Source organism: Nothobranchius furzeri, chromosome 3 (genome assembly GCF_043380555.1).
Source record: "Nothobranchius furzeri strain GRZ-AD chromosome 3, NfurGRZ-RIMD1, whole genome shotgun sequence".
NCBI classification, from domain to species: Eukaryota; Metazoa; Chordata; class Actinopteri; order Cyprinodontiformes; family Nothobranchiidae; genus Nothobranchius; species Nothobranchius furzeri.
The window spans coordinates 70,555,852-70,577,530 of record NC_091743.1 but is presented as its reverse complement, the minus strand read 5'-3'; the positions used below and the strand labels follow the sequence as shown (position 1 = coordinate 70,577,530).

The 21,679-nt window shown below is 41.4% G+C and overlaps 1 protein-coding gene across 1 annotated transcript in view; it reads left to right on the top strand.

The window, feature by feature from the left end:
* LOC107385024 (metabotropic glutamate receptor 4) overlaps nt 1–20,891 on the top strand; it is a 280,302-nt gene extending 259,411 nt beyond the window's left edge. The window contains exons 11-12 of the mRNA XM_015958590.3: nt 14,248–14,494; nt 19,166–20,891. Of these exons, the coding sequence (XP_015814076.1) occupies nt 14,248–14,494; nt 19,166–19,215 (297 nt within the window). The 3' untranslated portion in view covers nt 19,216–20,891. The remainder of the gene's footprint in view (nt 1–14,247; nt 14,495–19,165) is intronic.
* The last annotated feature ends 788 nt before the right edge of the window (nt 20,892–21,679 follow it).

The window sequence follows — 21,679 nt, the reverse complement described above, 5'->3', positions numbered from 1 at the left end:
AATTCAGTTTATACAGCGCTAAATCACGACAAGTCGTCTCACGGTACTCTACATAGTAAACATTCCTATGCAGGTCAGTTCATTAAGCCAATCAGTAAAAGGTATCCTAAATAAGGAACCCAGCAGGTTGCATAGAGTCACTGACTAGTCACTTCCTACTCTGTTTATCCGCGGATAACCACCATCAGCGTCAGCTCTGAGGACGTTTTGCAGTCTGCAAACGACACTGTCAGCAAGGTGAAAAAAACCTTTTCTGTGTTATAAAAAAGAACTAAAAATGGAATTAGAAACTAGACACATTAAGAACATACCAAAGAAGAATCTATAATTAATTCAACAGGTAAACTAGTAGTAGCGCATCCCATGTCAAAGACAGTAAAATGTTATCAGAAGAGGAAGAATGTTAACTCTTTAATTCTGTGACTCTTAAAAAAACAGCAAAAACGCTGAAAAACACTGGCAGCGAAGGGCTTTACTGCTCAGAAAATGTTTGGCAGTAAATGAGTTTAGTGGTTAGCAGCAGTGTGCTAGCCAATGGCCCCCTCCATGAGGCTACCACAGCTCAGCAGAACACCATTGTAGCTTCTTCTGAGGAGAAAAACAGGAACTGAGGGTTCCAGTATTTGGAAGGTTGCAGGTTCAATCCCAGCTCTGACCAGAGAATGCAGCTGTTATGTCCTTGGGCAAGACACTTAGCCCACCCTGCCTGCTGATAACGGTCGGAGAGAGCATGGCGCCTGTGTTCTGCAGCCTCACATCTGTCAATGCTCTGCAGGGCAGCTGTGGCTACAATGCAACTCATCACCATCAGAGTGTGAATGTGAGTGTGCACTAGTGAATTACTGTGTTGTGAAGCACCTTGGAGGGTTCAAGGACTCTAAAGGGCTCTATATAAAATACAGGCCATTTACCATCGACATTCCTGGACAGATTCTAAATGTGTTGATAGTTTTCACACGTTTAGCTGAGAGCACAACACGGTTTCAAGTTTATGTATGAGACGGACACGAAATATTGCTGCTGCAACTTTTACTGCCAGTTGATAATTTGCCAAGCAGACCTTGAATATGTAAAAGTGACACCTGTATTTCTTTCAGGTCCTCTGCATAATCACCAACATGCATTCTGTGTCCTTGTTGAGCAACAGCTAGGTTCTGACATCCACCACAGATCGACTCCAGTGAATATAATCCTAAAAGCTAGCTGTCTTTTCCAGAGTTCAGCTGGGTTACTTTAGGGAGTAAAAACTGTAAAGAAGTGAAGGAAACAAACTCTGAAATAGGTTTGATTTGAGGAAGACCTAACATATAGAATGAATAGATTGGCAGTGTTCTTCACAAAGAGCCTGCTAACGGTACATTTATGGACTTTAGTTTAAAAAAAAAGATTACCTCTGTTTATCGGTCTGTAATTGCAGAATGGAGGCTGATGCAGTGACAAGAGACTGGACAGGAAAGTGAACTAGTATTGAAAGAAGTGCAGGGAGGATGCTGGAGTTTGTGAACTAGGGAGCAGGAGGGAGCTTCCAGAGAGACTGAAGGGGGATGTAAACGATGAGTCATACAGGAGGAAATGCACCACTTTCTGTGAATTAGCAGCAGTCTTTTTATCAATATTGATCCCATCCCTATTAAACATAGAAACACAAATCTGGAACTAGTTAAAACTTCCACTGAAGTAAATGTGTTGAGATCTGTTGGCAGGTTTAAATCTCTCATTCACTTGTTATTTCAATGCATCTGCAGTGGTCTCTATATGTGCAAATGTCTTCTCTGTGGGGAAAAAAGCTCTTGTGCTCCTATTTCAGGAAGTCTTCATTAGCTGGAGGAGAAGGGGACAGAAAAGTACGATTTAGAGTTGTATTCAACATTATTCACTATATTCCAATATTGTGCCTCTGATTGGCAAACAGCAACATCACAACCACTGACTCTGTTTACTCTGCACTGATGTTTTATCTCTACAAATAACACAAGCCTGGAGGAGTTCTGCTGTGTGGTGGAGTTGTTAATGCTAAAGGTTAGCTTCTGCTAGCTGAGATCTGTTTCCTGGATGCAACAGCCTTCCCTGTTGCGAGTCAAGATGGTTGATTCAATAGGTGACAGTGTGACACAGATCTGTCAGGATTTTCTAAGCTTTCCATCAGAAGCTAATGCAGGAGATAGGTGTAGGAGACTATTTTCATTTCCAGCCAGTATGAAAAAACCCATTAAAATAATAATTTAAAAAACAATTCTGTGTTCCACACCTTTAACATGCCAGATCCAAGCTAAGTGAAAATAATCAAAACATAAGCTTAATCTGCCAGAAGCTCACCTAGTTGGACCTTAGAATAGTAGAAAAGAATTTAAAGAGGTGCTTTTGTGATATTCCTGTATTTCTAATGGCCATGTGACTTAGGACAGGCTCTGGTATGAGCTGCTGCATCCTTCGTGCGCTAACTGGATATTTCTAGTGGTGTGTAGGCATTTACGCAGCTGGTATTTGTATATCTAGCATCTAGGTCAGCATTGGTGAGGGTTGGTAGTTAGATGTAGATAGAGGACTGGAACCTGTCCTCAGAGACTAGCCCTTCCAAAGCCTAAGTCAGTTGCAAGTAAGAACTGAAACCAACTACGGGAGAAGAGGACCGTCAGACGCTGAGGCCACTGCAAGAGAGGCTTGGCCTGGGTGACACCAACCTTCTCTTAGTTTTCTTTTTTAATGACCTCCAGATTCAAGTAGTGAAAATCATATTTTAGCTAGGAGTTAGAATGCAGTCCACAGGGTCAGCCAACAACAACAATGCTGCTTTTCCCCACATTAAGGTTTTCTTGTTGATGCCATCAGATTTCCTTCCCTGTAGAGAGGCTCCAGCACTTCACTCACAACGGCTCACTCGCAGCATTGTCTTAAGCCTGATAGAAACCCACAAGCCCAATGCCACATGATTCTTTATTCCAACAAAGATCACAGCTCAAACACAGCTTTCTAAGCGACTCTAGACTTTTCAGCAGTGACCCTAAAACAAATGGCTACAGTTTCCATCTAGAAAAACAAGTGGTTTACAGTAGGCGATGTGTTTTAAACAGATAGGTGGAACTGAGCTGTGGAAATAAACTTTTACATTAACAGTGTTATTTCAGGAGCTATCATTAAAGCTGGCACATCTCATAGTCATCATATTGTAAATGACAGGCATTGTAAAGCCTCACAGCTCACATTGACATGTCTCAGTAGAATTAAATGCTCCATTTCCTTCTAATTTACCTTATCTAGCCGCCTATGTACTAACCACCAGTTTACAGTGGGCCCCTGCCTCGCCAGTACAAGCACCATCATTTATCTGTCATCTGCGGCTGAGATTGATCTAAGAAAATGCCATAGGAGGCTTTCCCTATCATTCAAATGAGGACATCTGGTCCATCTATGGGGCGTCATTGCCAGGCTTTCTACTACCTTCAGAAACAGAAGTGACACCTGCTTACCTGGAGAAACTGTCTAAATCATTGGCTGTCTCAAAGACTGAGGCAGGAGGAGGGGCATCAGACAATGGGATGAATTGGAATGAGGCTCTGACACAATAGATTCAATCAGCCCACACAAACCGGCCTTGCCGGTATAGTGCTTGAATGGACTGATGAATTGAGTGGTGTTATTTATTTCCCCTAAGAAGTCTCCACCACACTATTGGCACTGTCAACAGAAATGCTGTTAGTCAGACAAAGAGTGGGAGTTGCAGCGAGTTCAGCCAGACCAAAAGAGTCAAACAGGAGTGTGTTTTTGATGGCGTGCATTCTGAGTGCATTTCTGCTACTTGCAAATTCTCAATTCCCAGCACATGGTACAACTCAACTCAGTACTATTCTCTTTTTTGTTTGTTTTTTTCCTCTGGAGATGGTACTTTGTACCTGGTACATTTTCTTTGTGCCCTTGGGTTGAGGTTTCAAACCAGCTGATATGATAGAAGATAGTGAATTTGAAAACACTGCAGACCACTGAGACTCAGCAGTGCAGAACTGCTGCACACGTCAGTTTTAACAAATGTGTGTGCAGCAAACCAGTGTGCAGATAGGTTAAAACAATGCACATTGCATTACTGAGGGTGTGGCTTTAAACATGCTACATTTGTATCTCACAATTATTCTTGCAGTTGAAATTTGAACAAGTGCAAAAGTTTATTTACTTCAGTAATTCAACTTAAAAGGTGGAGCTAATATATGAGATAGACTTATCATAGTGGTCCCTCTTTGATCACGGGAGTTAAGTTCTAAAATAACCCACAAAAGGTAACATCCACGAATTAAAACCCCTCACTACTCACTTTATACACTTTTCCCAGACTGGCATTAACGATTTCACAGTTCTGTGTGTTGTTTAAAAACTCTCAGTGTGATGTAAAAAAATAAGCATGCAAAATTTCACCAAAGGTAAGAATTGTTTTCAGGTGTATTTATTAGTTTCCCCTTAATTGTTTACTAAAGTGAGCTGCCTGAATGTTTTTCCTCACAAACACACCCCTAGAACACTGAACGCCAAGTATATCACGACCACAGCAGCACCACGAAAACAATGAAAAAAACAGATGCACCACTTTGTGCATTCGGTTTGGTTCGGGTCTACCGTTGCACCCCTCTCCTGTCTCTGCGCTGCTACCACTGTAACTTTTGAAACCAGGAGAGACCCTACATATGTTCTCACCAAGCAAAGACTTTTTAGATGGTCACATCTAATGCTTTTCCTCCCAGCCGCAGACATTTGTCTTCTTTTAGACATACATTGTTCAACTATTACTGGCCGGTGTCGGTACAAGATCTGCTCGGGTGCAAAATCGGCTCGGGGTCCGTCGACTGCCGATGACGTCTAAGTAGTTGATTGGCTGAACATGAACCTTACGGAATTACGTAATCACGTTACGTTGTTGTCACGTTACGTTGGTCCAGGCAAATCTTTCTATTGGAAAGATGGACAACTTTTACAAAGAAATCCATCATTAACCTCTTTGAAAATACACTTTTAGCATAGAGCTGCATGTATATTAAGGCTGAATGATTAACTGCATGTGCAATTAAATTGCGATGTGACAAAAGGAGATTTTCTAATCGCAAAGGCTGCAATTTGGCAGCGAGTGGTTAGCGCAATGCTAATATACATGGAAAAACCCATAGGAATGCTAATGATAATATCACCGATTACATTATTACAAATTATGAATTAGAAACGTGCCAAGTGATTACATTTGGAGTCTAACAGAAAGTAAAACTACCATCAATCAAATAAGTACAGACAGGTATTTTAGTAAAGCCAGAAAACTTTTAACTCCAGAGTTTGGGCTAGCAGCTATGAGTGTACTGAACTACGCATGGACAAGACATCAAAAACTCTAAGCACAAAATACTTCAATAAACGGGACACACTTCTTTACTGCAAATTCAATTTCACAGGTGTTGCTAATACCTATGATTCTTCAAGGGATTTGCTCAAAGAGGAGTTCAACATTATGAATACAATATAGTGTTTTATTTTACAAACACCATTATAAACACAAACTTACGTCTTAAAAACCATTATTTTAATAACGAAACTGCTAAATTCTTTCCAACAGTATAGATGTGTAGTGTATTTTGTCCGAGTGGGTTTGCCGTACTTTGACGTCATCGGCAGTCGAAGGACCCCGAGCCGATTTTGCACTCGAGCAGATCTTGTACCGACACCGGCATATATGGTTACCGCTAGCTTGTTCAACCAGCAGCCATATCTGGACCTGACTGGTTCATTTCTTGTCTAGTCCCAATAGCGGATTGGTTCTTTTTCTATCTTTTCCATTTTCTGATAGGATTTTCGTTTATGTCAGTTACCATTGTTGCCTTTTATTTATTAACAGAAAAAAAATCTGCACAACAGCTATGCCACAAAGGGTGAACCGTGTTATAGCGAGGGACTACTGTACATGCAAAGCCAGACATTTCAAGCCTCTGCTTTAGTAGCTTTCACAAATAAATAAATAAATCTAAACTAAAGCTAAACTCAGTAATGGCCACGTTAGCTTAATAGCCATTCAGCATATGCATTTTGTCTTGAGTTTTGTGTCTGTGTCAGAGAATTTTAAATCAGCACAGCTTCTATTTAATATTTGCACTGGAAAACAGAGTAGAGTAAAATACCTGACTGCAAATACAAGTCCTGATGAGCCGAGCCATGCATGCCATCAAAAAAAGCAGTTGACTTTTCTCACTGGTAGCACAAACAGAATCATTCACAGTAGAGTCCCCCAGGCCCAATGATAAATAACAAAGATTTATGCCATAGAGCAGAGGGAGCTGAGTAACATCTTGCACTTCACAGAGCAGTTGTGCATTCATTAGGCCTAAAGCTCAACAGCCCTCTGGGCCTTGACTGTTGACCTCGGGGTGATCCAATAACGTGAGCTGGCTGTGAAGCTAATCAAGGTCAAAGAATTGTGATCTTTACAAATGGCAATCTCCCGTGGAGCTACATTATTGAGTCCCCTAAGGCTTTTATTTGTTTATTGGCCTAATTACAGCACAATTATAATACGTTTTTTGCAGCAAGCCCTTCTGTTGATGATAACTGCTAAGGAACAACACTGACTATACACAGAACAGGAACAGTTAACATCATTTAGATAATTTGCTTATAGTTTTATTGTTCTGTGTTATAACAACACAGGTTAAGTCTGCTACGGCTTCTGCAGCAATTGTTGTAAGCAGAGACACCTCACGTTCTGATAAGACTCTTGTTTTTCTTGCATGCAGTTCAATGATTAATGCTACTATGAGCTTCTTCTTTGTCATGTTTTGCCTACAGCGAGATCTGCTGATGGCAGTATGATGACAGGGATGTGAGATATACAGCAACTCTCCTTTATGAGCTGCACTCACTGAACGCTCAGGTGCACTGCAATCGGGGGAAACAAATTAATGGACTGAAAACTGGATTTAGCCTGACAGTAAAAACAGGACTCCCATTTGTAGGCTAATGTAGCTCCAGGATGTAGTTGCTAGTGGTAGAAGATTATTTCATAATCTTGTGTCTGATAGAACACCCAATGAAAAAATAAAAGTAAGCTTAACTGAACTTCTGTCTATTTCCATGCAAATGGATGTTTCTTAGCTTGATGCAGGTAGTGAGCTCTTATTTCATTACGGTAGTATCCCTCCAGCATTAGAGGAAGTGTTGTTTGCCATCTTGCCGATAGCTTGCTGTCATAGGGAGCCTAAGTCACTTCTGCATCATGGGTCCCTGGAAGAACGAAAAAATGAATGCAAGTCAATGGGGCAAAAAAACGCTGTTTTCTAATTCAGCTTGTTTTGTGCCATGGATTTCACATATGATGTCTGTGAATTTTAAAGAAGCATTTTGATACCAAGAACGTGCTTATTTTCGAACGGGGGTGGGACGATATTCTAGGTTTTGTGTGAAAATAAGTCCAGGACTACAAATGTGCTTCGTGAAAGTGACGTCATCGAACCAGACACGGAGAAAACAGAGGAAAAATGGCTGTAAGTTCAGCAAACTTCCCACAGGAGGAAAGAACCACCATAAATCTGGTCATTTGGTGAGTAGCAGCTATTTTGGGGAGAGGAGATTATGTGGTGATGTCACATATGTGAAGTGCCGATTTCTAGTTAGTAGTCATGCTAATTACGAAATTTAACAAGCTGATAAATCTCAAAGAACGTGACTGGCATGGCCAAAACACCCATCATTACTTGTCATTTAAATTGCAGTACAACATATGTGCGATCCAGGGCGTAAGGCAAAGCAGATTAGAAAATAGCATTTTTAGCCCCGTTGACTTGCTTTCATTTTTCCGTTCTTCCAGGGACCCGTGATGCGGAAGTGTCAGGCTCTCTATAGTTCTGAACAACTCATTTAAATGAGTAAAACACCAAGATTGACTCATTATTCACTTCACACACACATTTCAATGTTGAGTTGCTAGTAATTGAAAAAGTTGCTTGAGATATTTTAGAGCCGATTTATTGCTTCTGATTTACTGTTAGCATTGTTAGCTAAATGTTAGCCTCTAGCTTGCTTCACCCGATATTAAAGTAAAACTTCTTAGGGTACAAGAAATAACTTCCTGTTTACTGGACTTGTTTTAAACCACTCTGGAGCTTTTTGCTGTGTCTAATTACAAATGCTGCGTTTGCTCAGAACAAACTTGGCAACCTCACGGTTCAATGATTGTAGAGAGTGACTACGTTTTTCTATAGTTTTTGGAAAGGATAAAAAGTGACAATTCCCCAACTGGCTGACAAATAAAACATTTTATTCAATGTAACCTTCCTTCCAACATGGCTGTTTTGTGATTATTTAACTGTATAATTTTTACATATTGCTCCTTTACAGAACTAGCTACAACTCAATTAATTAGAAAAAAAAAATATGAATTTACAAAAGCAGGATATAGCCTTAACTATGTGGATCCCCAAAACTCTTCATCTGGGAAATTAATTAATTTGAACCATCTAATAAGGGGGTCACATTTTGTTTTGGCTTCAACATCCAGGTTTATTTTTAGTTCAGTATTCTGCAACCCAAAGACTCCTTATGATAAATAATATAAATGGAAACCGTGTTCTCTCACCCAGACTCGGGTCACTGGGGCCCCCCTCTGGAGCCAGGTTTGGAGGTGGGACACGTTGGCGAGAGCCTGGTGGCCGGGCTTGCACAGCCTAAAGAGGAAACATGGGTCCCTCTTGGGATCAGCACTCCTCAACACATTCTCATACCCAAGGCGTCAAAATATGACGCGTGTTACCAAGCCTCAATATATGACGATTCGGGATGCCCCAGCGCGTCAGGAGACGACGATCAGGGACACGCTGGATCACGTGGCTCCGCTGGCATCACTGTTTGACGCGCACGGTCACACAGACATTATTCGACTATTTAACCTTCCCCTCACCCCAATCCTAACCTTAAGGTCCATAAACAGTGACCTTAAGGTTAGGATTGGAGTGAGGGGAAGGGTAAGTAGTTCACAAGTAGTTTTAATGTAATTTCCCTCTGGGATTAATAAAGTGTCTTTGATTTGATTGATTTGATTGATTTGATCTCACCACCGGCGTCGGATACCGACGCTCTGGGACGCTGCATCAGCTGTTTGTCCCTAATCGTCGTCTCCTGACACGCTGGGGCGTCCCGAATCGTCATATACTGAGGCTTGGTCACACGCGTCATATTTTGACGCCTTGAGTGTAAGAATGTGTTGCACTCATGGGAGGGGCCAAAGGGGTCGGGTGCAGTGTGTGGCGGGTGGTAGTCGAGGGCGGGGTCCTTGGCGGTCTGATCCTCGGCTACAAAAGCTGGCTCTTGGCACATAAAATGTCATCTCTCTGGTGGGGAAGGAGCCTGAGTTGCTGTGTGAGGCTGAGAGGTTCTGACTAGATTTAAATATGGATGGATGGTATTCTGCAACCTGCAGCTCTGGAGCCACATGTAGCTCAAGCTATTCCAATGTGGCCCTTTGTAGAATTTCCTGTTCTGACTTTTGCAGTGCCTGCATCAAATTTCAGCAGGATTTAAGACAAAAGTTTCCAATAATAATAATAATAATAATCATAATCTGCATTTTGCAAAAATGAAAAATAAAATTATACATCATTAGAAACTTTGACACTGATTTCAGCCATTTTCTTTAACTCTGCAAAATGTCTTTTCAGGAAATTGCATAGCATTTTTTAACTCTGCACTCTCTCCATCTTTTATTTAGTATTCACATATCAGCTTCATTCTTGAGTTTGTTTATATGATTAACAGCTTGGGTTCAACAGTCCGTCCTCGAGGCGGCAGTGAACTGTGCCCTCAGCAGTTCACTGGTTTACGCTCCCTGCAGCTGGGAGGGGTCCAGTGCAGTTGATCCCTCGATCATACTGCCTCCATTCTTCTGCTCTCTAGCCAGCAGGCTTTCGCGCCAGCAGGGCCTGGCTGAGATGAGATGCAGTCAGTCTGCAGGGAAAGCACCCGGGAGACTCGCAGATAATAAAAACAAACAACTACATTCAAGCAGACGATCACATCTGGGAGGCTAAATGTTATGCTGGACTGATAAAAAAACACCACAAACCAAATGGAATAAAACCCATCCAGCGAATAGAAAGAAACACGACTAATGGTAACAAATAATAACTATTAAATCCTGTGCATGAGGAATTTTATTAGCTCATTTCAATTTTATGCCAACTAAAAACGACTGGTCTGCAGTTGCGTGTGTTGAAATAGTTTATTAGGACTATGTTTTGGTCAGCTGTGGTTTGATTACAGAGTAAACCAGTTCTAGTATCATCCCGCACTGGCCTTAAAGAAACTTGGCATCCTCCAAAGATGCTAGACCCATGCCCTATGTACTTTAGACCCAAATTTTAGGGTTGTATGGTACGAAGCCGCCAATACTTTTCAACAACCGAACATCGTTTTAATCATTTTGAACGCTTCGATTGATGTTTCTTGAGATTAAATGTAAAAACTACTGATTTTCTCTTTAAAAAATGCAGGAATATGTTAACTTGTAAATCAATAAACTTGGCTGTATTTTTGTACATAACCTTTCTAAAGGTTAACCAAACTTTCCTTTGGATGAATGTCCTGCAGTAGGTCTGTTATGTGCCCAGATGCAACATCTAGATGATCATCTTTAACATTTTACTAGTGTACTCTACCTTCTTCAGTGATATTGGATTCATACATTTACACATAAAGAATATCCTTGGCCATGTTGTCATTCGTCCTTCTGCCAGAAGAAGCTGCTTGTTTACAAAGTCTGTTGCAACAATTTGGTGAAACCTTTGCAGTATTTACAACCTGGGCTAAAATGTCAGCAACATTCCTTCAGTTTGGTTTTGAAGTTGTTGGAAGCCTCTAATCTCGTTGCTCGTTAGCGGCGTTAGTGACTACAGTTGCTCAGTGCTGTCAGACGACTGAAATGATCCAAATCGCTGCTGTCACTCTTTCTGAAATCCTGGTTTAGCATCAGCATCAACCTTGGGTAGCTCGCTAATCAGAACATCTGCCACTGAATTTCATCAAGTTTTTTTTCTGTTGGAGGGCAGCAACTTGCACTCACTGAACAATTTATGAAAGTTTTCTGGACAAAGTATGTTTAATTCCAGCAGAAACACTAAAGTTTTCTGGCTGAGGTTGTACACAGGTTACACAACAATTATACAATATATCTTCTGACTAGTAATCTCAGTTGTCGGTTTGGTTTAATTAATTGTAATATTTAAAACAATCAGACCATTAGCAGCAGCTGTCTAATTATCATTACCTTATGGGAAAATATTGCCTTAATTTACAACCAGTTATCTCGATTTTCTCTGCAAAATAAAAAGCAAACAACTTCATTTTAATCACCAGTATAATGAATTTGGCATCTGCAAACATATCAGTTACCAGGACAATGGCGGGGTAAATATTTCACTTACGCCAATAACCCATCACTGCATAAGAAATGGGAAAACAATAAATAGTAAATTGCCTGTATGGGGCCTTGTAGGGTTCTACAAACCCCCAAGGCGCTTCACAACACAACCAGTCATTCGCCCACGCACACACACATCGACTCACTGGTGGTGATGAGCTACATTGTAGCTACAGCTGCCCTGGGCTGCACAGAAGGAGGCAACGCTGCCGAGCACTGGCGCCACCGATCACCACCAGCAGGCTGTGTGTGTTAAGTGTCTTACCTAAAGACACACTGACTGCCACAGACAGGACTCGAACCTGCAACCATCCAGTCATGAGGCGGGCACATTAAGGGGAAAAATGGAACACGGACACAAAAGGGACATGTTTATGTATTTAGCAGACGCTTTGGTCCAAAGCGACTTACAAGTGATAATCGGCATGTTGCCCTTGAGGCTAAAAACAACAATAACAACAACAACAAGAACAACAAACAATTTCCAGTCAGTCGTAGGTGGCAGTGAGGCAGCCTGATGAATCATGGAGAGGAGGGAACAAGGAGTGGACAGCAGAGAGGGGGACGGGTGAAAGGAGGGTGCTAGTTTAGAAGATGTTCTCTGAAGAGCAGGGTCTTCAGGAGTTTCTTGAAAATTCAAAAGGAAGCCGCAGTTCTGGTAGTGCTTGGTAGGTCATTCCACATTTGTGGAACGATGCATGAGAAGAGTCTGGATTGTCCTGAGCGTGGTGTAGGCACTGCTAGCCGACGATCCTGTGATGACTGGAGCGGCCGGGCCGAGACGTAAGCCTTTGCAAGAGGATTCAGGTAGATGGGAGCCGTACCATCTCAGACTTTGTATGCTAGTGTTAGCTATTTGAATTTGATGCGTGCAGCTAGCGGTAGCCAGTGGAGCTCAATGACAGAGGGGTGACATGTGCTCTTTTTGGCTGATTGAAGACCAGACGCGCCACTGCGTTCTAGACCATTTGAAGAGGTCTCACAGTATAGGCTGGAAGACCAGTTAGAAGGGCATTGCAGTAATCGAGGCGAGAGATGACAGTAGATTGCACCAGGAGCTGGGTGGCATGTTGTGTTAGGTATGGTCTGATCTCTCGTATGTTATACAGCGCAAAGCGGCACGAACCAGCAACAGAGGCAACATGATCTTTAAAGGTCAGGTGTTCATTAATCACAACACCCGGATTTCAAACTGCCTTTGAAGGAGCCAGAGATCGGAAGTCATTTTGGATTGAGAAATTGTGCTGTATGGATGGTTTTGCTGGGATGACAAGTAATTCAGTTTTAGAGAGGTTGAGTTGGAGATGGTGGGATTTCATCCATTTTGATATGTCAGAGAGGCAGTTTGATATTTGTGCAGAGACAGTGTGGGCGATCGGTGGAAATGACAGATAGAGCTGGGTGTCGTCTGCATAGCAGTGGTAGGAGAAGCCATGTGATTGAATGATCTCACCCAGTGAGGTGGTGTATATGGCAAAGAGAAGAACTCCTAGTACAGAGCCCTGGGGAACTCCTGTGGAAAGGTGGTGCATGGCAGAGGATTGTCCAAGCCAAGATACACTGAATGAACGTCCTGTGAGGTACGATTCAAACCAGGCTTGTGCTTTCCCTGCGATGCCCATGCTAGAGAGTGTGGACAAAAGGAATCTATGGTTGACAGTGTCAAATGCAGCATGCATCTTGATATTCTTAACAAATAAATTAAATCAAAGATATTGGTCAATAATGCCAAATATGTAAATTTGTGTTTCAGTCATTTTTATACTGGCTTAAAAATACTATATTAAGTCTACTAAGCAGGGGTGTGGAACATTTTTAATAGGGCCAGCCCAGTAATGATCTTCGACCAAAATACAGGGGGCAGAAAATCGAATAAAGGGGGGCAAAAGGAGATGTTTTTCCAGACGCCAAGAAAAATTAAATCCCCCTCCCCCCCCCCCCCCCCCCCCCCCGCAAAGTGTGTCACTGAGAATTTAAAACGAAAATTATTCTTGTGCAAATATTAATGTATTCACCTTTAAAACTAGTTATTAAAATGCAGCAGTTGCTGGATTGGTGCTGATCAAAGTGGAGTGCTTCAAATAAAAAGAAAATTAACATAAAAGTGAGACGTGTCATAGTCCCGGAATGGGTACATCTAGAAGTCGTACAGAAACCGAACCGCCTCTGTTGTGCAGTCAGTGTGAAACAGGCTTTAGAGAGGATGGACTCAAACAAGCCCAAAACTACTGGGCCTGATCCTCACAGCATAAGAACAAAGTGAAATCACACAGTATCTGAGTCAACCAGTCACTACACAGTCATTGTACAGAAATGACAAGATTCTGCTACTCCTCAAAGCTTCTATTAAGATGACTCATTAATTTGCGTGGCTTTGCAAATGATTAAATTGGAATGAGTGAGGATGGTATTCTGCGTTGCCCTCCCCCATGTTTGAGAGGATTTGACCATGCGTGAAATTTTCATAAGCTTGTTTCTTTTTATGACCCAGCTTGTTATGCATTATTGTAGCATCCGATCGACTCAAGTTTTCAAATTTGTTGCCAGCTTTACACGGCGGTCAGATTAAAACTATCATAGCAGAAAACTTTAGTCACATGATAAAAGCAGATGGGATTCTGGTTTAAAACACACTTAATGGCAGAGCTTACAAGAGTTCTGTGTAGAAATGACATCTGGAACAATCTGGCTGACCTTTGGCTCATTGGATGCTTTAATTCTAACGATAAACAACAGATGTTATATGTGGTGTTCTGCCCATATGCAAAAACCTGTCTGAAGTATTTGTGCTGTGCATGTGTGGTGTTTTTCTCCCGCAGATGTACATCCAAACAACCACGCTAACCATCTCCGTGAGCCTGAGCGCTTCGGTAATCCTCGGGCTGCTCTACATGCCTAAGGTCTACGTGATTCTTTTACACCCTGAGCAGAACGTGCCGAAGCGCACACGGAGCCTTAAGGCTGTGGTTACCGCCGCCACCATGTCCAACAAGTTCAACCCTAAAGCCGGACTCAGACCCAACGGAGAGGCCAAGACCGAACTGTGTGAAAGCCTCGAAACACAATGTAAGACCACGAATGCCGATTTGAAACATTTTCTTTGACAGAATTTATGACATAGACTTTTTTATTCTGTGAGATTATGTTAGATTCTTTTTAACTTAAAATACACCAGAAAACTAAATTATCCATGTAAAATTAATCTGCAGAATTTAAATTTTATCAGCAAAAATTCTGCAACGAATGACGTGACCTCCGGGTTACCCAAGACCAAAGCGATCGCCACTTGATCGAGTCGACACCTCACAGGGTTCACACGATCAGAGAAGTTATTTTTATCCCCAAAGCGGTTTGAATGAAGGAAACTGGACTTTGGTTTCTTGAAAACATTTCGCTTCTCATTCGAGGAGCTTTGTCAAAATAAGGGAGGGTCAAACTAATAAACTGTAGCCATCCATTGTTGCTTAATAAGCAGAAACTACCCATGAATACCCCTCCTTCCTACCCCCGATGAGTCGTTAGGCTCTATTGTGTGGGAGTTGTTGATTAGATGTAGGAGGGTGTGACCTAGATTGAAACTGTTTGGGGATTGGCTTCAGAGCTGCATTATAGGTGCTGGAAAGGTGAAACCCGAAGCCTCCTCCTCTATTTAAGGTAGGTTTTTCCCATTTGACACAAATGGCTTCCTTTACTCCTCTCTCAAACCATCCTTCTTCTCTGTCCAGATCTTCAAAAGCGGGTCCCTTGTCCTACAGGTGTAGAACTGCAGAGTCTTGACCTGAGGAGGTGGCTCTCCTGTGTGGTGCCATGTGTTTGTGCAATTGTTGTTTAGTTTCCCCTAAAGGTCTGGACAGTCCTCACTAATATAGACAGAGCTCACTAATTTGATCTCAACGAGTGACGATTACTTTGGTCTTGGGTCACCAGAAGGTCTCCTTAGTTGTTACCTTTTTGCTGGTGATGTAGAATTTTTGTGGATGAAGTTATTACTGGTGTATTTTCAGTTAAAATAAAAATATGTGTTCTGATGAGACAATTTCTTCCATACCTTAAGACTAAAAACCTACAGGCTTTTTTTTTTTTTTTGCTTTGCTTTATTCTTCTTCTGGGAAATCAAACCCACTCATGTTATCATTTGACGCAGAGCAAAAATGATTTCTCATTAACAGACGTGTAGCACATTATTTACCACCTCACTGAATTCAGTAAACGAGCCTACTGATATTCATTTAATTAGCAGGCTGATGTGTTTTGTTTTCGAGTATTGAAGGTTGCATGTAAATGTATGGTTTGTTTGTTTTGTATTTTTTCATATTTCATGTCAGAACTAAATCTTTTTTTCTCAAAGCCATTTTTATAACTTTTACACTGAACACACCTTGTGCTTCTCTGTGTTCATACTGCTCATAACTTATGCTTCTATAATTAATCATTCCATTAACTGACAGCCTTTTAGGCGTTAGATTAGATTGTGTGTGTGTGTGTGTGTGTGCGTGCGTGCGTGCGTGCGTGCGTGCGTGTGTGTGTGTGTGTGTGTGTGTGTGTGTGTGTGTGTGAGTAAGATAACAGTTAAGTTTGAGATTACCCAGACTCCGAAAGAATCACTCATTAGGGAGACATTTTAGGCCAGTTTGATTCCTGTCTAATCTAATATTAATTCAATGCAAACAAGGCAGACGAGAATCTCTCGAGCCTTGAGTCATTTTAGTGTCTCTAAGTGAAAACAGAGTTGGTCTTCACGTTCCTCTAGGATCAGATGGATGATGTTCACAAGGGAATAAATACCTTAAGAGGCGCTGCCATGTGTACTTTTGAATTCACACACTGCTCACATGCACATTATCAAGAATTACTCAGAGCGGCACATAATAAAGAAATGGACATGCAATGGCAAAAATGTGAAGCAACATAAACAACATCCTGAAAAAAGTAAATAGCTGAGGTGTTTTACTGTTATTAAGCAAGAAAGTTTTCATGGATTTACATGCAGAGGGTGGAATTTAATTAGAATCATATACTGCAACCAGCCACTGGGGGGAGCTTTGGTCCCATTTATCTTCCCTTTCCACGTTATCCCTCCACCAACACAGCCTTTGAGTTAGGCTTGTTGGGAAGGACCGTCCCACCTAACAGCGTTGCGTAATGTCAGCAAAACGTAGAACACAGCAAATAGCCGCTGTTATACTAGATGGGTGCATTTACCCCGGCTGCAAAGCGTCCCCAGAAGCGTTGAACTCTTTCCCTACTGTTTCGCATCTGAAACTATCCCGGTGGGAAGGGAGCTTGTGGTTAAAACACGAGTATTTTGTTACGAGCCACTTAGAGAATTTAAATTACAGACAAAAATAACATCTTACTTAAAGTCTGTAACTGTTAAAACAATAATGATAATAATACATCAGACTTGTATAGAGATTTTTAGGTCACTCAAAGACGCTTCACAGAAATGCAATTAACACATAGTAAAACAAAATTAAACATATTAGACTGAGGGATGCTGGGTTGATCTTAAGGGAAGGCCAATTTAAAGAGGCCAATTTTTAAGCAGTAACTTGAAAGTAGAAAGAGAGACGGCATTCCTGATGCTTAGTAGGAGAGAGTTCCAAAGTGTGAGGGCAGCGGCTGCAAAGGCTCGATCCCCCATGGAGCAAGTAAAGATTTCATAAAATATGTGTTAGGTACTTAAATGTTCCTTTAACCTAGGACCAGCCCGGACAGGACTTTGTAGTGACTTCCTGTTTGAGCAAGACACTTCAGGAAGCTTGCTGATATCCAAAAGGTTTTAGTCCCTGGTTGTTGCCTGCCAGCAGCTGCTCTCATCTTCCCCTGATCTACCTTCTAAGCAGGGCAAAGTTTATCTGGTACAAGCTGCATTTTCTGCCTAGAAGCAACGACCTCTTGAACTGGTTGCTTTGCAATGACTCCCATCCAGATGTACTTGGCATCAAACGGTACAGCACTAGCAGCAATACAGAAAAATTACCATTAAATATCATGATAAATAGCATACAACTGTTTGTATGTTAGCAGCGTAGTGTTGTACAACATTCTTCAATATGCAAAACTTTAACAACTGTTTCTAAATGACACAAAAACAAACCCAGCTCCATGTACTCCTAATCCTCTTCTACGCCCTCTGGAATAACTCTGATGAGGAGGCCATGTATTATAAACTACAAATGAAACAAAAACCAACTTCGATACCATACAACAGTTTGTATTTTAATACTGTGGTGTTTCACAAACTAAACTCCTTTTCCTCTCCTTTCCCCTCTGGACAAACTATGTGATGGTGGGTATTTGTAGTTTTATGAACTGCAAATTCCACTGAAGCAAACATCTTTGCTGTGAACTAAATTTACTCTGTATCTTTATTCTTTTTCAAACTGTTTATTTTTCCTACTTGGAAGTTGAAATTCCCAAGGAGAAAGCGAACGCACCATTAGCTAAGTAGACAAAAACTAAACTATCAAACTAACGTTCATTTTGCTGCTGGAGCAGATTAAGATGCCTCATACTCACATCTTGCTCTTGAAAAGAACTTTTTATTTGAATGTGTCATGTTAAGCTCTGTTAAATATTTCCAGGAGATTGTTCACATATTTTATACAATAAAACAAAATCAGAGATTAGAAATTAAAATTGAGTTTCTCTCTAAGAAGTCCTTGTTTCAGTCAGCTGGATCCTTCGGCATGTCGCACGTCTCCCTCCCTCCTCTAAAAGCTTTTGGCCCCACTGTATCAGTGACAAACTCTGGATATATACAAGTGAAGTAAATAAAGACTCAGCTAAAATGACCTATTTGCTGCCCAAAATGGTTTTCTTCAACTTGCCTTGGACAGGAAAAGGTCTGTCAGCAGAGATCCATTCACTCCGTCAGGTCCGAATTTAGAGGAAATCCAGCCTTTTGTTGTGCATCTTAAAGCTGCAGATTTGTTTATACTTTTAATACCAGCAGTGGAAGTATTTTATTTCAGACAAATAAAAGAGCTGACATTGTATTTGCTGCTGACACAAAAAGATAAATCAATTTGAGAAAAACAGAAAAGTATGACAATTCACTGCAGCAACAACAGCAGGGAACTGTGAGGCCTGCCATCCTACAATAGCCACATGCAAACACAAACAGCAATAATTTTATTCAAGATTTAGGTTTCTGCGGTGGGTTAATTGGGTCTATTGTATAAGGAGAAGCAGCGTGGGGACCCAAAAATCCCAGTATTAGTAGCAAGCTGCTGTCTATCCTGATGGGGTTTTGGTTTTCTGGAGCTGTACAGTGCAAGGCTATTTCAAAACGAACCATTTGTCATTGTCATCGCTGGTGTGGATGGAATGGGGAAAAAAATCCTGTCTGGGGCAGCTCCATAAACAGCCACGATCTGGTTGCAATATGTCAAGATTTATCTGCTCCACCTCGGCGAATCAGCTAACACGGTCTGGGGAGACAACTGGAGGGTTGACTCCTGACAGCTGCAGGAAAAGGAGGCGGTGAGGTCGCTGCTGGTAATGCAGGTTTACACCAAGGTGAAGAAGTAAATACTGGCACAATAGGAGCTATCGCCATGTGTTAATGCAACACAGCAGCAAGGGAACTAAGCACCGTTTGACATTTCATCTTTTATTTGTTCTACCAGAAAAACACAGCACAACAAAAACACAACAAACAGCTAAATGTTTTTTTCCTTCAACTTGCCTCCACACGAGTCTAAATTCCTACACTTATTTATTCTCTTCCAGCCTTCTCCACAAAGCAAACCTACATCAGCTACAGCAACCATGCAATCTAAGGGACCAAGGTTCTTATCGCAATTCAGGATTTCCACCCCAGGAGTGGGAGGGAAGGAAAAATAAATAAAACGTGCAGTGGAATTTCACACAGCTGGAAAAAAAAGGAGATTTGTCGTTGTGCGGGTGGAGATCACAGAAGCATCGCCCAAAGACGTGACATGCTGAGGAGAAACCACAAAGGAAGGCAGAGACGGACGAAAGAGACGACCTGAACAGAAAACTGTACCATTTTAAAGATTTCATCTTCTGTCAAACAGCAACACACACACACACACACACACACACACACACACACTGGAGGATGGAGCTTTCCTTTGGAGTGTTTACGTTTCTGCAACGCCGTCTTTACAAGAACCTCAGAGATCTCGAGCAGCTCTGCCTGGAACTGAAACCAAATCAAAAATATGTTCAGGCCTTTTTAATGTTATCTCAAAACACTTAAAAGGCCCCGCGGGGATTGTTGAATGGAAAAAAAGGCATGAAAATACGGATTTCTAGCAGGAGCTTGTGTTCGTTTTTATTTTCAATGCATTCCGGTCTCACGAGTCAGCCGACTGAAAACGGTGATCATCCCAACAATGCAGCAGATGCGGACCTGACCACACGCTTCCCGTCCTCCGCCAGGTTCTCTCTGAGTATCAAACGACCAAACTTACAGAACAGGATCTTTGCCAATTTTCAGCATGCCAGTTTCAACATCCTGTGTTGTGTTGTTTAAAAAATATAATAAAAAAAGGAAAAAATATTATCTTTGGAATGCGTTTAAAATCTGTTGCAGCGTCGTTAACAATTGTTTAGGCATGAGCCTACTGTTCGTTGAAAAAAATCTGTTTTTTTTATTGGTGAAGGTCTAGTGAGTGATTGTTTCTCTGTGCTTAGGTGAGATCATGATTTTGTACCAACAGCTAGCCGACGGCTGCCACTGCCCTCCTCATACCTGTCTGTGCTCTGAAACAGCAGCTCATGGTTAAACAGCATTTAGCCAGGAGATCTCACGGTGAGCTGTCATCCAGGATGACCCTCTCATCACTGCCATCAGCTACTCTCTCGGTCATGCGAGCAAAGTGTAAGGTCGAAGCTTAGCCGTACAGATCCATTAGCATGGGAATTAAGATGAAGGATGCCCTTGGGAGGATGGTGCAGCTCGTCCTGGAGCGATATCCGTAACGGCCTGGCCTCCTCTACAGGCACTCTCTTGATAAGGAAGCATAAGGAAGCTGTAAAGCTTTTCAACAAATGAACATCTAATTGCAAAAATACTATATCTCTATCAATCACCCTGAGCTTGCTGAACAGCTTAATGTTTGGCTTCCTGCAGTATAAAAGCGCTCTGACGTCTCGGGGAGAAAGACGCGCTGTGGGGTCATCTGTGTTGTGAATTCAGTGCCGCTTTTCCCGCCTCCCTGTCTTAATTTCAACACCATTTGTGTTGCAGAATAAAATGTGAGTGCTGACCAAATTAAATGGCAAGTTAATGTATGTTATTAAATAGAGTGATGATGTCTGCTTTATGTCCCGACATATCCTAAAATCGAGGAAAATGTTCAAAAAGATACAGTGCCTGGCTATCTGAATACGTATTTGTAAAACCTCATGACAACTAATGAAATGTGTGAAGCATGTTTAATTTTTTATACAAAATTTATTATTTCTATTAAAAAAGTTTCCAAACTTGCTCGCCCACTCTCATGCTCTTTTGTTAATCAGGAAGTTCTGCAGGTTATTTGATTTTACTTTCTTTTTTTTTAAGGACATCAAGGAAAATTCATCTTAAAGTTACTTATTTGATGAGGATGTTGTTCTGAATGTGATTTGATTGTAAAATTGTTTGTACAATGTACTGCTTGTATACACACACACACACACACACACACACACACACACACACACACACACACACTCTCTTAAACACCACAAATTGTTTCCGTCTCAAAGAAAAGGAAAACAATGGCTGCCAGTTCTCTGAATAGTGTGTCACCATAATTGCTCTGATAATAGCAGAAGAACCGAGACGGTGGAAGGAAACATGAAATTGTTTTAAAACACAGCTGACTCATTTTTTTTAATCTAAGACCAATATGAGTGCAGCCACCACTATTTCCACTCCCTCCCTGTACGATGAGCCCATCATGCAAAAGGCTTGTAAATAACTTTTGCTACATAGCTCAGGTGCCCAAAGTGCATCTTTATAGCAATATACACGAGGGAGTGTTTATCATCTTTCCACTGCACAGCAAAGAAGCCGCTGAGGTTTGGATTGTGAGATAGAAAAGCTTTGTGTCACAAAGTACCAAGATTACTTCTGGTTTCCAATAATATTCATCATCCGGCTTGAGCTAAAAAAAAACAACATGTCTGCACATGTGGAGGGTATTTCAGCTTTCAACTGATTATTTATCAAAACCACTTCACTGATGATTTTGATACTCTGGGACTCAAAGCAACACTTAATAGGTTTCCAGT